Raw genomic sequence first — 15,823 nt, forward strand, 5'->3', positions numbered from 1 at the left:
GGCACGGGGTTCAGGGTCGAAGGAACAACTCTTAGTGCCTACGACACACAGGCTGGGGGTGCCCGGGAAGTCAGGACGAGTGAAAAAAGCCGGAATCAAAGGCAGCGTCCCGTGTGCGCCCTTCGTAGAACGTCCCCGAAGTGACGCGGTCACAGGGATGGAGAGCAGGGGACTGGGCGGGGGTCCAGTGGGGGCGGGGGACTCGGAGGCGACAGCGCGAGGAAACGTCCCGCACACGAGCTCCTCGCGCGGCCTTCGGCTGCCCGCGGCTCTACAGTGACCTCAACAGAACGGGTTCGGGTTGCAAAACAGACTGATTTCCGTGACCGCCGACGTCCGAGTCAGCGCCCTGGCTCCAGGCCGCCTTTCTAGGCGGGGTTCGGGCCCTTCCCGACTCCCTGTCCGCGTGCATCGGAGCTTCCTGTGAGGGGACTTGCACCGGAGAGAGAGGGGACATCAGCGCGGCTTTCATCGGGGCAGCGGCAGAACCTGACATACAGCGGGGAGCGGGGACCCCAGCCCGGCGCCCCGGGAAGAGCTTCGGACTCAGGAAATGACTCGCCTCCGGGGTGTGTGTTTCCCACATTTAAAACAACGCCTGGGGCCGGAGAGAGGACTCCAGTCTTGGAGGAGAACTGGGCAATTTATCTTTGATTTTTCCATCACTCCTTTGTGTTTGTGGTGTTTGTGGTAAAATATGCAGAACGTCAGATGTACCGTCATTTTCCAGCGTGCGGGTCCACGAGGTCACACCCACGTTTCCCGTGCGGCCGTCACCGCCATCCGTCCCCAGAATTGTCGTCTCGCACGTCGGTCTGTTCCCCTCGGGGCCCGGCCCCGGCGGCCAGTAGTGAGCCGATTGCCTGCCCTGCGCGCCTGCGAGGGACCCGGGAGACCTGAAAGGAAACTCAGTCCCCGGAGTGTTCAAACAGTGACAGCCGTGAGCCTTCGTCCCGCGCTGCCCTGACCTGTACGTGCCCGAAAGTGGGACCAGCCAGGCCGCCGCTGCTTCTCCGCGGCTGTAGGAGCTGCTCTGCAGACGCGTGGTTTGAAAGACGAGGCAAACGTGGTTTTGTGCAGGTTGTTTGCTGGGAGATCAGACTTTTAAAACTCTCCACCTTCCGCCCTTGTTTTTAAAGTAACTTCCATTCATTTTTTTTGTATTTATTTGAGAGACAGACCGAGGGCACGAACATGTGCGTAAGCAGGAGGGCAGAGGGCCAGGAAGAGAGAACCCTCCGCAGACACGGGGCTCGGTGTCAGCACCGTGAGGTCACGACCTGAGCCAAAACCGTGTCAGATGCTCGGCCGCAGAGCCACCAGGCGCCCCTGAAGTAACTTCTGTCACTCGTGTGTGTGCGTGCGTGCGCGTCCTTTACCTTTAAAAAGCAGTGGGGAGATACTGAAGGATTTTAAGCAAGACTTCGGTGGGAGGAATGGATTGGAGAAGCTCGTGGCTGGACGCCGGCAGACCGATGACCGCACTGTGGGCACAGGTGCTGGTGTCCAGGGATACAGCTGATCCCATTTTCCTGACCAGCATTTCCCATAATGTCTAAAACCTGGCCGGAGTCATGACCCCAGTGGCCACAGGTGCACCTGTGGGAAGAATGGACCTCAGGACCATGTCGTCTGCTCTTTTCTCTCCGGGACCCGTGCCCCCTTCAGAGCTACAGCCCACAGCTGTCTGACCGGGGAGCACAGGGTTGGGCGGGCCAGACGTTGCTGGAGTCACACTGGAGTAGAGAAGGTGGAGGCTGAGTAAAGGGCTTGGGGCTAGAGATGAGCTGACGTGGAGGGTTAGGATTGGCGTGGCAGTTAGCGGCCGTGGATGGGGAAAATACATACATACATACGTACATACATACGTACATACGTACAATTAGTACAATAAGCTCCCGTACCCGTCACCCAGCGCTGGAAACCGCGCGCTCCCAGCCTCGCCCTCACCGCCTCCGCTCGGCCCGGGCTGTCCTTCCACCTCTGTCCTTGGGTTTCGCTCCGTTGTGTGCGCGCCCCGGGGATGAATGAGGGCGTACGTTTCCGAATCGTACGCCAGTGACATGATGCGTAGACGAGCGCGCTCACACAGCTGGTTTCCGAGATGCCTCGATGTCCCGCGTGTAACCACGGTCGCGTCTCTCACTGCCGTGTGGGGTCTCGCCGTGGCCACCTCTGTTAATCCGCTCCCGTCAGCGGGTGCTTGGGCTTTGTACAGTGACCAGCGTTTCGCGTAGCCCCAGTGCACATGTACGTGTTCTTCTGGAGTTAATACGCAGGAGAAGAACACATGGGTCATAGACCTGTACATTTTCAACTTTATAAGATAACACCAGATGTGTTTCCTAGGATGATTGTGCCCCCCCAGCAGTGCCCCCCCAACAGTGTCCCATCGGTGCCCCCTGCCCCCCATGCCGCACAGCCTCTGGCATGGCCCCTGTTGTCTTTGCCGCTTTTCCCAGCACCGTGGCCGAGTGGGGTCTCATCGTTCCCTGACTTGTAATGAGGATGAAAATCTTTTCGTGGGTTTACTAGCCGTTTGTTTCGGGTTCTGTGAAATGTCTCACTTGTGTTTTCTGCTCTTTTCCTGGTCCCTCTTCAGGTGCTCCGTGTGTGCTCTGGGCAACGTCCGTGCGCTGTCTGCTGCCCAGGTGCGGCCCACCACTTCAGTTTGCCTGAGCTCGCAGCCTCGATGCTGAAAAGGGTGACGAGGCTTGTCCCCAGGGCCCTGCAGGTGAGTCCTGGCTGACCTCACGGCTCCGTGCACATTGTCTTTAGGCGGAACTGTAGTTTCTAGATGGATACTCCTAGTCCAGAGTGACGCGCTCCGGAGGATGGCTCCTGCCCGGGCCTCTCGCTGACTTCTGCTCTCGAGAGGCCGCTCCGAGCCTCTGCCCTGGGAGTCTGCCCTTGTAAATAGCCTCATTGGAGAATTGACACTTAAAAAAGAAATAGCTGAGGGGCGCCTGGGGGGCTCAGTGGGTTAAAGCCTCTGCCTTCGGCTCAGGTCATGATCCCAGGGTCCTGGGATCGAGCCCTACATCGGGCTCTCTGCTCAGCAGGGAGCCTGCTTCCGTTCCTCTCTCTGCCTGCCTCTCTGCCTGCTTGTGATCTCTGTCAAATAAATAAATAAAATCTTTTAAAAAAGAAAAAAAATAGCTGAATAAGCTTGACTGCAGTTATCTTTATTAACTGTTGTTAACGTCTCATTGGATTGATGATTATCCCCCTTAATGAAGTATTTGAAAGAAAAATAAGTTGCTTCCTTAAACTTTTAGCATCTGATAGCTGAATAAAATAGTAAAATCACATATAAACACGGCCCTTGCGTTGCTCTCTTCATTCACTGAGCAGCTGTTTCCTCAGTACCTTCAGGACTCAGACGGCTCACTGCGCATCCGTGGGCACGATTCGCTGGGCCTTGTTACGTGCCCGGCACAGTGCTAAGTGCTTCGTCTCGTTACGTCTCCGCGACGGGGTGGAGGGTGGTAGGAACCGTCTTCGTTACACAGAGACAGAAAATGAGTAGTAACCAGGCTGGGTGAACCGCCCGCGGGGGCATCCCGGGAGGGTTGTGGAGCCCAGGCTTTCATCACAAGGCCTGTGGCCTCAAGCGCTGTGCTTCATGGCCCTTTTACGGTTGTGGTTCTCCTGGATATCAGAAGCCAGAGACAGAGTCAGGGTTCCCTGAGTTTGTGGGGCCTGCAGAGAGCACCCCAAGACTCGAGTCCCGAAGGGTGAGGGCCCCAGCAGGGCTCCGTCCCTTCCATCTCATCCTTTGCCGCATCCTCTGCATGTGAGACCGTCTGGAGGACGGGCCCTTCCTTCCGTAGAACTCTTTTTCCCAGGGGTTCGTGATAAAGCTTATAGATGTGAAATAACCCATTATTAGGAAATAAAATTTTAAAAAAAGAACAAGGATCAGCAATAAATTCAGGCCTCAACTATTTCCATTGAAAGGCTAAAATCTGTTCTTGATGGCAGACGAGAACGACCTGAGCCCACAGCGGCGAGCAGTCTGAGAATTTTGTGCTTTTTGTAGATTGATTTAAAGTCACCTTGCTGGGGTCACAGGTGCCGCTCTTTTGGGAACTGTCTGGTTTTCGTTCTGGAGCGGTGCGGAGGCAATGGCACGCGGGCGGTCTCCTCAGAAACACAAGACTATCCGGGCGATGCCATATGTAACATTGTAAGGAGTAAGGAATCCATTTTGCTAGGGCTTAATTTGCTGCAAAAAGCATTTAACTAAAAGAAAAATCAGAGGATTTGTGTAGAAATACCACCACCTTGTGGCCCTTGAATATCTATAAATTTCTATCTTTTACTTTTTTTTTTTTTTTTTAATAAAGCCCTGGTGCTTTGTCTCTGGTAGCAGGGGGCCCCCCGGGGTGCAGCCGCACGGGGCGTGGCGGTCAGACCCCTGTGCCGACGCCCCGGGCCCGGGCTCTCATCAGCTCCGCATGGCCAGTGTGGCTGCGGGTGTTGCAGCTGTTTTGGGTTGGTTTTTTGTTGTTTTTTTTTTTAAGATTTTTATTATTCATCAGAGAGAGAACAGCAGGCAGAGGGGGAAGCAAGCTCCTCACCGAGCAGGGAACCCGATGCGGGCTCGATTCCAGGGCCCTGGGACCATGACCTGAGCCGAAGGCAGACGCTTCACCCACCGGGTGGCCCGGGGTGTCACAGATGTTCCATCTCGTTCTTGCTCTTGTTGCATTTCAGAGATGGTTTGGGATGCACGTGGGGTGACGGTCCGTCACGTTGGGGTGCCGAGTCAGCATGTTGATTCTAAGGTTTAAACGATTCTTTTGCTCAGAAAAATTACACCCGGGGTGCCTGCGTGGCTTCCCTTCCTCTCTCTCTGCCTGCTTCTCTGCCTGCTTGTGATCTCTGTCTGTCAAATAAATAAATAAAATCTTAGAAAAGAAAGAAAAGAAAAATTATACCCATTTAAGTTCTTTAACAACTTTCTAACCGATATTTTCACTTCTAAATCTTGACTCTTTGTCTTTCCTAGTCCCAAAGATTTATCCTCCCTAATAAGATGTTTACCCACCAGCTAATCAGACAGCATGGCCGAGGGGCACCTGGCCGGTCGGTTGGGAGGGTATGTGACTCTTGATCTCAGGGTCGGGGGTTCGAGCCCCACATTTGGGCTATAGAGATGACCTAAAATAAATGAACATAAAAAGAAAAAGAAAGCATGGCTGATCCCTGCTGCTGTCAGGTCTCAGACTTGGCATGAGAATCAAAGCCACAGTGCCGACCTCACCTGCCTTTCGGGTTGTGTGTAAACTCGGTTTCCCGGCCATAGAGAGCTGGTGTCCTTCTGCGTGAGGCCCGTTATCCTTCAGCTCAGTTTGGGGGTTCTCTGGGCAGCGGCTTCTCAGCCTTGCCTCCCGAAATCCCACAGCCCAACCATTAGTTCAGGGCCGGCTTCCTCCTGCTTAGCTGGAGGCATCCTCAGTCAGAGAGTCTTTACTCCAGGCCCGGCCAGCGGGACAAGGGCTGTGGGCTTGTCCTGATACCTGTCTCATGGGAGCCCCGCATGGCCCCGTGAGACCAGAGGTGGCCACGATTGCCGCCCGGCTGCCGGCCACCAGCCACGGGCATGGGCCAGAGCGCAGGAGCGTGCCGCCCGTTCGAGGCTGCCAGCGGCTGTGCCTGGCTCCGGAGCCTTCTCTAGCAGATGGCTTCGTGTCCGCGTGGGCCCTAGCCTGGCCCCAGCAACACAGCAGATTCAGAGGGTGGACCACGTGATTGCATGTAGAGAATTGTGCAGATAACAGTTCCTTGCACATAACGCTAAACTGTGTATTAGTGAATTTCCCTGTCGTAGATGGGGCTTGAAACCTGTTTTGTAGCAAGCATAAAAACCCTGCAAATCCTGGGGCGCCTGGGTGGCTCAGTGGGTTAAGTGTCTGCCTTTGGCTCAGGTCATGGTCTCCGGGTCCTGGGATCGAGTCCTGCGTCAGCCTCCCTGCTTGGCTGGGAGCCTGCTTCTCCCTCTCCCTCCGTGTCTTCCCTCTGCTCGTCTTGCTCTCAAATAAGTAAATACATCTTAAAAAAAAAAAAAAAAGCCTGCTAATTCTAAAACATTACCATGGTTTCTTTTATAGTTGGACCCTGGACGTTTTTTGCACGGGGGGCCCCAGGCGCCCCAAAGCCTTGATGCTCACCTGGACGACCAGGTTCCGGATGAGAGCCCGAGAGCCGGTTCCCGCCCCAGCGAGGACGACCCGGTGAGTCGCTTTCCAGTCTTCCAGGTCGCGTCGCCGTCATTTTACCTATCGGGAGACCCCGCAGCCCGGGAAGGGAAGCAGGTCTGCCTGCAGTCCGCGCACCCAGGACGGAGGGGGAGCCCGGATCGGCCCCTCGGGCAGGCGGGTGCACGCAGGCTTGAACCCCTGCCGCTGCGGGCCACCGTGTCGCGGGGTTCTGTCGGGCAGGGGGCGGGTCCAGCCCTTCGGAGCTCCGCGGGGGAGTTTCTGGTCTCCCGGTGGGGCGTGGCCGGACTTCGCCCCTGACTGACCCGACGGGAGCCGAGCTGCTTCCCTCTGCCACAAGCAGCCGGTGGGGCTTTAAAGAATCACACCGTGTAAACGAGCGGAGGAGTAAGGACGGGAGAGCAGCCGCGGCTCATCTACGGAAACGGGGGCCGCCGTCGCCGGGTCGCGGGGCTGGCGCCCGAGGGCCCGGTCCTGCCGCCGCCCTGGCTGCGCCCCCGGGAGGCGGGCCCGAGCCTCGCTGTCGGGAGCGGCCGTGAGGGGGTCTGTCCGCGGCCGGGCTCTGGCGGCCGCCGTCACGGGGCCGCGGGGTCCCGGCGCACGCGTGAAGGGGGCGGGGGACGCGGGGGACGCGGGGCCCGCCCGCCCCCGGGGCTGCCCCGTCCGCCCGCGCCGGCCACCGGAGGGGAGTCTCCCGAGCCCGGACGCCGGCCCGGCGCTCCCCTGCCTCCAGAAGCTTCGCTGAGTTGAACGAGGGGAGTCACTGAGGTGTCGCTCAGCTTCCCTGGGCCCGGGGCCGCCCTGTGGCGGGTTCTGGGGTTCCTGTGCCCTCGGCGGCGGCACATCCTGTCGCGCGACTCGCGCAGAATCCAGATGGCGGGAGTCGCGGCCGTGCCCCCCGCCCGCGGGGCTCACAGGGCCGAGCAGCCGGCTTCGTCCCGGGGGCCGCCCGCAGCCCCTCCGGGCCGCCGCGACAAGCCGACGACCTCTTTTCCAGCCCTGAGGCCCGAGAAGTGTCCTCCATGCGGTCGCGGGCCCTTCCCGCCGCTGTGACGTGTCGCACGCGCGGCCCGTGGCAGCTGCTGGCGTCTCTGTTTCCCAGGCCGGGGCCGGCGAGCAGCGCGAGGGCCGCCACTACCGCATCCCCCTGCAGGACCTCCCGACCGTCTTCCCGCACGGCCTGCCCCGTCGCTTCGGCCTGCAGGTGCTTGGGGTGGGGGGGGGGCAGTTCGGAGCCACTCGGGGCCGCGGGCGGGGGGGCGGGGCTGCGGGCGGGGGGGCGGGGCCGCGGGGTCCTCTTGGATCGCCGGACCGCCCCCCGCAGCTTTCCCGAACCGCTGGCGTTCAAATGATCGTCCATAGATGGGCCTAACGTTTGCCTGAGCAAAATGCCGTGAGCGAGCGAGCGTGAAATCGTCATCTATTCCCGAGCCAGACACAAGGGGGATCCGGATTAGAGGCTTTAATGTTCTTCATTGTCCTGGATTTTCAGAAAACTTCCACCCAAACATGTCATCTTGGGTTGCTTTATAGCCACTGAAAATTCCCGATAAATGCAAGCCTGGGGTTTTTTTGCTCGTTTTTTTTTTTTTCTTTTAAGATTTTTTATTCACTCATTTGACAGAGAGACAAGGAGAGAGGGAAGACAAGCAGGGGGAATGGGAGAGGGAGAAGCCAGCTTCTTGCTGAACAGGGAGTCCGATGCGGGGCTCGATCCCAGGACCCCAGGATCGCGACCTGAGCTGAAGGCAGACGCCTTAACCCCCCAGGCGCCCTGCCAGCCTGGTTTGTTGGCACAGTTGGCTTCGGACTCCCTCCTGCTGCGCTGCTCTCAGCCTCGGAGACCCCCTTCTCACTGAAAGGGCAGACTGGACTGTGCCCGTGACTTTTAGCTTCAGAGGCAGAGGATGCCATCCCTTCCGTGTCTTATTTCAAAAAATTCAGCGAGACACCAGTAAGGGAGCGCATGCTAGACCACAAGTAGCCTTGTCATCAGCACTGTAGAGCTGGGGCGGAGGGCCTGGAATTTGGAAATGGGACGCAGCCGGGAGAATCGGGTGTCGGGGCGCTTCAGCCGTGGATGCTGGCGGCACCCGTCCTGCTCCGGCCCCGTGGCGGTCTCCAGTCGCTTCCCGGCTGGCCTGACCACCAGGGCTGTGGAGGGAATTACTCATACATTCCTTCCATAATTTCCTTTTACATGAAGGCCAACTCCCTCCCCACTGTTTGTGTCATATTGCCTAATATGGCATTTCTGTTTTAATATCTGTGTCATGTTTTTGAAGGTTTCACTTTCCACTAAGTTTGAATTTGCTTGTCGGGTCCTTCAATTCAGCTGTGCAGTTAGGATTTCTTTAAAAATATCAACACTATTGGGGCGCCTGGTGGCTTCGATTCTTGGTTTTGGCTCAGGTCATGATCTCAGGGTCCTGGGATCGAGCCCCGCACCAGGCTTTCTGCTCAGCGGGGAGCCTGCTTCCCCCTCTCTCTCTGCCTGCCTCTCTGCCTACTTGTGATCTCTGTCAAATAAATAAAATCTTTTAAAAAAAGAAAGCAAAAAAGAAACATCATGAAATCCTTTATCTGCAAATTACCGTCACACACATCAGCACTTCCCAGATTTTTCCACCGGAGTATTCCTGGTGACAAAAAGGGACTGAAACTTTTGTGTCCATTCTCTGGCATCCAGGGTGGCTTGCGGGGTCCCTGGTCACACCTGTTCCTGAGCCGTCACATGTATGTTTCTAGAGAAAAGTCCAGATACTCGTAAGAATTAGCTAAAAATAGATTTAAATGAATTAACGTTCATTCAGCACTTAGCACATATCAGATACCTCGTGAAGCATTTTACCTTCTTTCAGCGAGTTAGTCCTAGATGGTTTGCGGAGCATGTGACAAGGTGTCCGCAGTCACTTGTAGATTTCCGCATCGTTAACAAATCCGCAGACGGGGACTGCTGCGTTGGTGGGCGTCAGCTGGAGTCCGTGGGTGCAGCTTACATCCAGTGGCCCAGCCTCGCCCGAGTGGATAGGGGTCCGCCCCGCGCCCCAGCCCGCCCTCCTTCCTGGTTCTGCCAGGTGAGGACCTTCAACGAAGCCTGCCTGATGGTGAGGAGGCCGGCCCTGGAGCTCCTGCGGTACCTGGACCACACCAATTTCGCTCACCCGGCCGTGCGGTACGTGCTCTGTATCCTTTGCCGCCTGCCGGAGCCGTCCTCACTGATGACGGGAGAGGGGTGGGAAGCCGCCCTCTGCTGACGGGCCAGAGTCCCTTGTGGTGAGGTTTTCCTTGACCGCAGGTGCTTTAGATGGGGAGAAGGGGACAGGAAAAACCCTCAGTCTCTGCCATGTTATTCACGTCTGTGCAAAACGGGACTGGCTGATTGTGCACGTTCCCGACGGTAAGGAGGCGCTCTCCTCGCTGCTGGGGTGCGGGCGCTGGGCTGCGGCTCGGGGAACGGCCGGTGGAGCTTGCCCGGCCTGACGTCACGGTCACCCCAGGCCGGTTGCATGTGACGTGAGCAAGTGCGGTGAGAGAAGTGCAGCGAAAACCTCCCGAGAGCCGTTTGATAGTAAGAATGAAGTATTTTGGGGCCACCTGGGTGGCTCAGTCGGCTGTGTGTCCCGGTCTTGGTTGTAGCCCCAGTCGTGGTCTCAGGGCCCTGGGATCGAGCCCGGCATCAGGCTCCCTGCTCAGTGGAGGGCCTGCTTTTTCCCTCTCCCACTCCCCCTGGCCGTTTTCTCTCTCTCTCTCTCTCTCTCTCATAAATAAAAATAAAAACTGCTGGGAATCTGGTGACCTGTCACGCTGCGGCGTGCCTCGGGCACGGACTGCAGTGCTGGTGACCTCAGCGGGACCAGCATGACCTCTTGAGGCCGGAGAGCATTAAGGCACACACGGCTGACCCTCGGACGCACGCCGTGGACTTGCCCGTCCCCTTCCGCGGCGGCCTCCAGTGGCACCGGGCCGGGCGTGGGTCTCCCCCTCCGTCCCGTCTTCTGGCCCCGCCGCTTCCCCTCGCTCGCCGGCCCCGCTCGCAGGAAGGCCCCCGGCCCGCGGGAGGCCGCCGTAGTCCGCACCGGGGTCCGAGGTCCCGGGCGGCCTCTCCAGCGCAGGGCGGGGGCGGCCGCGCGAGGGGGCGGCCTCTCCGGGGCGCGAGGCGGCGCTGTCCGGGGCGGATCGCTCACTGCCCGGCCTCCCCCGCGTCTGTGCGTCTGTCTTCGCAGCTCACCTGTGGGTGAAGAGCTGCCGGGGCCTCCTGCGGTCGGCCTACAGCAGGCAGCGCTTCGACCAGCCCGGGGAGGCTTCCAGCTGGCTGAGGAGCTTCAAAACGGCCAACGAGCGTTTCCTGAGTCGGGTGAGGCGCCTCCGGAAGCCCGGCGCGGCCGCTGCGCGCGTGGACGCGATCCTGGAGCCTTGAGCACGGGGGACCGGGGACAGCGCGCGCTGCGGCCGGCACCGCCAGGCCCTCCTGTCCCCGCTGCGTTCCGCACGCGGGGGCACGAGCTGGCGTCGCGCCCGCGGGACCTGAAGCCGCGGCGCGGGCCGTCCCCGAGGCAGTGAGAACTTTTCCTGTAGCAAAGTCCAGGCCACACGGGTTCCCAGACTCGTCCTGGGCTACAGCCGCAGACCCTCTAAGGCCCATTTCCAGCCACAGCATTTTCTCCCGATCAGGGTCTTTCGTGGAACCGGAAACGTACTGGTGGCCTCATTCTCTACTCTGGTGATTCTTCGATACAGTCTCTAGGCAGCGAGTTTCAACTCGACATAAGTCAGGGTCACTTGGGAGCTTGTGCCTGTGGCTGCCAAGGCCTCGTCCCGGCGTCTGTAGTCAGGAGCCTGGCGGCTTCTGTTCTTACGCTGCGGGCAGAAAAAGGCTAGAAAGCGGTCACCTCTCTCCCGGAGTTGCTCACGGGGCTTGAAAAACAGATTAAAACTGACTCCTAACAGGGGCGCCTGGGTGGCTCAGTGGGTTAAAGCCTCTGCCTTCAGCTCAGGTCATGATCCCAGGGTCCTGGGATCAAGCCCCGCGTCAGGCTCTCTGCTCAGCGGGGAGCCTGCTTCCCCACCTCTCTCTCTGCCTGCCTCTCTGCCTACTTGTGATCTCTCTCTCTCTGTCAAATAAATAAATAAAATCTTAAAAAAAAAAAAAACTGAGTCCTAACAACCTGACCCTCCTACCTACGCAGCCACAGATGGGCTTATCTTTAGGCTAAATAGCCTTTCTCTGGTTTTCATGTTTATTTTTAGATAAAAATTCAGGAGACATACCTGTGGAATAAGCGAGAAAGCACCGAGAAAGGCCGGCCTCTGGGAGAAGTGGTTGAGCAGGTACAAAGCAGACAGGGGCGGGTCCCGTGTCGTCCCGGCGGAGGCCTCTCCTGGGCCCCAAGCCCCCGCCTCTCTCCCCCGCAGGGCCTGACGCGGGTGAAGAATGCCACGGATGCCGTTGGGATCGTTCTCAAAGAGCTCAAGAGTCAGAGTCGCTCGGGTGCTTTCCGTCTCCTGGTGGCGGTGGATGGAGTCAATGCTCTCTGGGGAAGGACCACGCTGAAGAGAGAAGATAAGAGCCTGGTAGGAACCCGGCGTTTCTCCATCACTGACCACGGGTGCCGCCGTGTGTGCGCCGGGACGAGGCCTCGTAGCCCGTGCACGTTTGCTCGCCTTGGGAGCATGTGAATTAAAACACGGCATAAAAATGGCACCGGGGGGAGAGGGGGGAGAGGGGGGCGTGGGGGTCCCCCGCCCACTGCAAACTCGGGGGGGTTGCCGCCACGGGAGCTGTATCGTGGCCGTTTTTCTTGGGCCTGTGCTTTCGGAGCGAGGCTACGTGACTCGGTTTCCGTAGCATGGCGGCCGGAGCACCTAGCCTCGGAGCACGCGACAGCAGCGGCGTGGGGAAGGGGCTGTGCTCGCCCCCCGTGGCCGGTTTTCATCAGAAACCAGGCGGGGCTACGGGGGGCCGAGGCCGGCGGCCACTAGCCACTGAGCTTATGCAGCCGCGCGGGAAGCTCTAGTTGTCGCGAGTCGTTTGCGCCAAGAGACCGTCCACCCCAGCAAAGCTTGGCCTGAACTCTGTCCCCTCCCCACCTGCTGGTGGCATGCAGATGGCCCCCGAGGAGCTGGCGCTCGTGCACAGCCTGAGGAAGATGGTGCGAAACGACTGGGTGAGTGTCCAGGCCACCTGCTGTTTATCAGTCTCTGAGTAAGTCTCTGCGGTTAGGGGCGCCTGGGGGGGCTCAGTTCTTAAAGATCTGCCTTCGGGTCAGGTCATGATCTCAAGGTCCTGGGATCGAGCCCCGCGTCGGGCTCCCTGCTCAGCGGGGAGCCTGCTTCCCCCTCTAGTGGTATCTCTTTTTCTCAAATAAGTAAATAAAATCTTTAAAAATAAATTAACTCTATGTATTTGGTTTGTAATCTCTCCACTGGCTTGGGAACGGGCCCTTGTTTGTGTGTATCGGCGGAAAGCGCCTCTGCACCTGCCCGGCCCCGGGAAGCTCGCCGCTCCCCGGGAGCGCGCACGGCCGCGTGTGGTCGGAGCCGGGTCCAGAACCAGGGACCTGCTCGGTTGCCGTTTGCCTGTACTAAAAATCCAGATGACGACAACGCATTTTCGTGTTCTCCACCTTCTCCTCCCCCGGCCTCTCGGCCTCTCTTCCAGCACGGAGGCGCCGTGGTGTTGGCGCTGAGCCAGACCGGGTCCCTCTTCACGCCGCGGATGGCCTGTCTGCCGCAGGAGCTGCTGGGAAAGGTCCGGTCACCAGAAGATCAGGTTCCCCCTAGATAGTTGGTCTGTCCGATGAGGCTTTTGTTTTGGGGGGTTGGTTTTTTTAAACATAATCATAGACTTGGAGAAAAGCTGTATTCATATCTGACTTCGCCCAGATTCCTGAAGCGGTAACGCTTTTCCATGTTGGCTTTTTTCTTCTCCATCTGCTTTTTTCCCTGAATTCTGGGACAGTAGCCTGAGACATGCTGCAAGCTTCTAACGGTTTCCTGAAATCAAAGACATTCCAGATTCATAACCTGCGGCACAATGATCAAAATCACGGGTCTGGCATCAATAAGTTCTGGGACCTGATCTGTAGGACGTCCTGTGGTCTGCCAGCTCTCCCAGTGTCATTCACAGAAACAGTCCTGGCCCATGCGTCCCCTTCGATTGTCCTGGGCTGTTGGTCTCTCTCAGTCTGGGACAGCACCTGCCAGTCCCGGGGGGTTCTGTGGCTCGTCCGCGGACAACCCCGGATGGTGCCTCTCCCAGCAGCCCCCACGTAAACTCCGAACACTTGGTTCAGGGGCCACGCATCTGCTTTGTCCTCGGTGAAGTCACTGTGGCGGCCGCCTCGCTCCCCGGCTAGCCCTCGCACTCCCGACAGCCTTGACGTCCGTCTGTGCGCCTTCCTAAACCCAGCGGTGCTACTGGCAGAAAGATATTTTCCAGCTCCCGCATTTCTCCCACACACGTGGGTTGGCTTCCCGTCACACGTAAGAACTTTCCTTCTGCTTCCACGCTTACCTGTCTCGGCGTGGACACGCGGACGCCTCTTCCGGGAGTTCTAACCCTCCACTGTTCTCTGTTCCGGTGCTTAAATGACGGCAGATTGGGCCAGCAGACACCCCTTCGGACTGGCTTCGGTGTGCTTTTCCCACACCCCATCCTTCTCCAGCCCTGGCTTTACCTGTGGGCGAGGAGCACAGGTGCTCCACGCTCACCCGGTGCTTTCCACACCCAGGCCCAGAACCAGCCACTGCTCAGGCAGCCCTGGTTCGTTGTAGAGGACAGTGGTATATGGACACCAGGTCCCGGGGCCAGGGGCCAGTGGGTACAACAGGTGACTCTTGATCTCAGGATCATGAGGTCAAACTCCTGTAACACCTTGGGTATTGAACCTTTATTCATTTAATTTATTTAAAGATTTTATGTATTTAACTGACAGAGCATGCACAGACCAGGGGGGCAGGGCCTGTCAGGCAGAGGGAGAAGCAGACTGTGGGCCAGCAGGGACCCCGGGATCATGACTTGAGCCGAAGGCAGACGCTTCACCGACTGAACCACCCAGGCACCCCTGGAGGCTACTTTTATTTTTTATATTTTTGAAAAGATTTTATTTATTTGACAGGGATACAGAGCACAAGTAGGCAGAGCAGCAGGGGGAGGGAGAGGGGGAAGGGGGCTCTCTGCTTGCAGGGAGCCCGATATGGGGTCTCGATCCCAGGACCCTGGAACCAGGAACCGACTGAGTCACCCAGGCCCCCTTAGAGCATACTTTAAAACAAAATGTTTAAACTAGGGCCCCTTTGGGGCGCCTGGGTTGCTCAGTGGGTTAAGGCCTTCGGCTCAGGTCATGATCTCAGGGTCCTGGGATCGAGCCCTGCATCGGGCTCTCTGCTCAGCGGGGAGCCTGCTTCTCCCTCTCTCTCTGCCTCTCTGCCTACTTGTGATCTTTCTCTCTGTCAAATAAAAAGTGTTAAAAAAAAAAATAAAATAGGCCATCTTCTTCAGGAGGTGGAACTGAATTCCCCCGTCTTGAGCATGGGCTGGATTTAGACTCCAAGACCCAAGTGCCGTGTTGGCTGGGCTGTCCCCTCCTCTAGACCCCCAGGGCAGTGTGAGAACCCCCGATGCAGGATTCCCGCCTGCACGCACGCACGCACATGTGCTCTGGGCACGGGTCCTCACATGCACACCCACACACGTCTCTACATTCCCTGATTCCTGTGAAACACCCATGAATTCAGGCTGATACGGGCCCGCAGCACAGCCTCCCCTCCGCCCCGTTCTGTGTGCGTGAGCCGCGTCCCAGCAGGACGATCGCTGCTCTCTGCTTTCGGCCTCACCCCGGAACGCAGCCCCGGGCTTTTGTCATCCTGGGTGGGGTCGTTCGTCCAGGTGCTCTGCTCAGGAGTGAACTCGGTCCTTGGTCCCTTCAGTGTTGTGTTTGAAATCTGAAATACGCTTTGGTGACCGACTGGTTTCCGTGTGTTCCCTTTAGTGGGTCTTTATCGCTGCCCTTGTTTGTTTTGTTTTGTTTGTGAACTAAGTGGCTTCGACTATTGAAGTCAGAAGTGTAAAAAAAGGAATTGTCACTCTGCACAGACAGGTGGCAGCTCCCCTGCGGGCATCACCCTCGCACAAGGACCCCACAGGAGGCCACGAGCGACAGCGGCCAGCCGCCGTGTGTGGCACCTGTGTACGGCGGGGTGGCCCGAGAGCGAGGAGCAGAGAAGGAGAGTTTAAGTCAGGTCACGCTCTGCTGACTCGTCACTTACGGACTCTTCCTTCTCCAGGAAGGGTTCGATGCCTTGGATCCCTTTGTTCCCATCCTGGTCTCCAACTACAGCCCGAAGGAGTTTGAGAGCTGCATTCAGTACTACCTGCAGAACCGCTGGCTGCAGCACGAGAAAGGTTGGTTCTCGAGTTTTCCGCTCACGGAGTCCCCTCGAGTCAGAGCCTTGATGTCTTCCCACGGCAGCGGCCTGCACGGTCTTTCTCCCTTTTTCTCGACTTCTTTCTGGCCGATTAAATGACCGCAAGAAAGGTGGTGGGGTGGGGCAGTTACTAGACGGTGCGTGTCTTCCCACGATCTCACGTCAGTCTA

At 58.1% G+C, this 15,823-nt stretch overlaps 1 protein-coding gene and 1 long non-coding RNA gene across 5 annotated transcripts in view; one reads left to right on the forward strand and one right to left on the reverse strand.

Annotated features, from left to right (window-relative positions):
• Nucleotides 1-15,823, forward strand: part of DAP3 (death associated protein 3) — a 31,621-nt gene that overhangs the window by 14,963 nt on the left and 835 nt on the right. For all 4 annotated transcript variants that reach the window (XM_080825093.1, XM_080825090.1, XM_080825091.1 and 1 more), the window contains 11 exons: nucleotides 2,603-2,734; nucleotides 6,117-6,239; nucleotides 7,327-7,428; nucleotides 9,302-9,410; nucleotides 9,532-9,624; nucleotides 10,451-10,581; nucleotides 11,475-11,555; nucleotides 11,640-11,798; nucleotides 12,332-12,391; nucleotides 12,886-12,975; nucleotides 15,513-15,630. In XM_080825093.1, coding sequence (XP_080681219.1) covers nucleotides 2,693-2,734; nucleotides 6,117-6,239; nucleotides 7,327-7,428; nucleotides 9,302-9,410; nucleotides 9,532-9,624; nucleotides 10,451-10,581; nucleotides 11,475-11,555; nucleotides 11,640-11,798; nucleotides 12,332-12,391; nucleotides 12,886-12,975; nucleotides 15,513-15,630 — 1,108 coding nt within the window. In that variant the 5' untranslated portion in view covers nucleotides 2,603-2,692. The remainder of the gene's footprint in view (nucleotides 1-2,602; nucleotides 2,735-6,116; nucleotides 6,240-7,326; nucleotides 7,429-9,301; nucleotides 9,411-9,531; nucleotides 9,625-10,450; nucleotides 10,582-11,474; nucleotides 11,556-11,639; nucleotides 11,799-12,331; nucleotides 12,392-12,885; nucleotides 12,976-15,512; nucleotides 15,631-15,823) is intronic.
• On the reverse strand, nucleotides 8,788-10,025 carry LOC308356253. Its single transcript, XR_013968065.1, has 2 exons — nucleotides 9,076-10,025; nucleotides 8,788-8,968 (listed from the first exon to the last, which is right to left on the reverse strand). It is a non-coding gene; the product is annotated as an uncharacterized lncRNA (long non-coding RNA).

Source organism: Martes martes (genome assembly GCF_963455335.1).
Source record: "Martes martes genome assembly, chromosome: 15".
NCBI lineage: Eukaryota > Metazoa > Chordata > Mammalia > Carnivora > Mustelidae > Martes > Martes martes.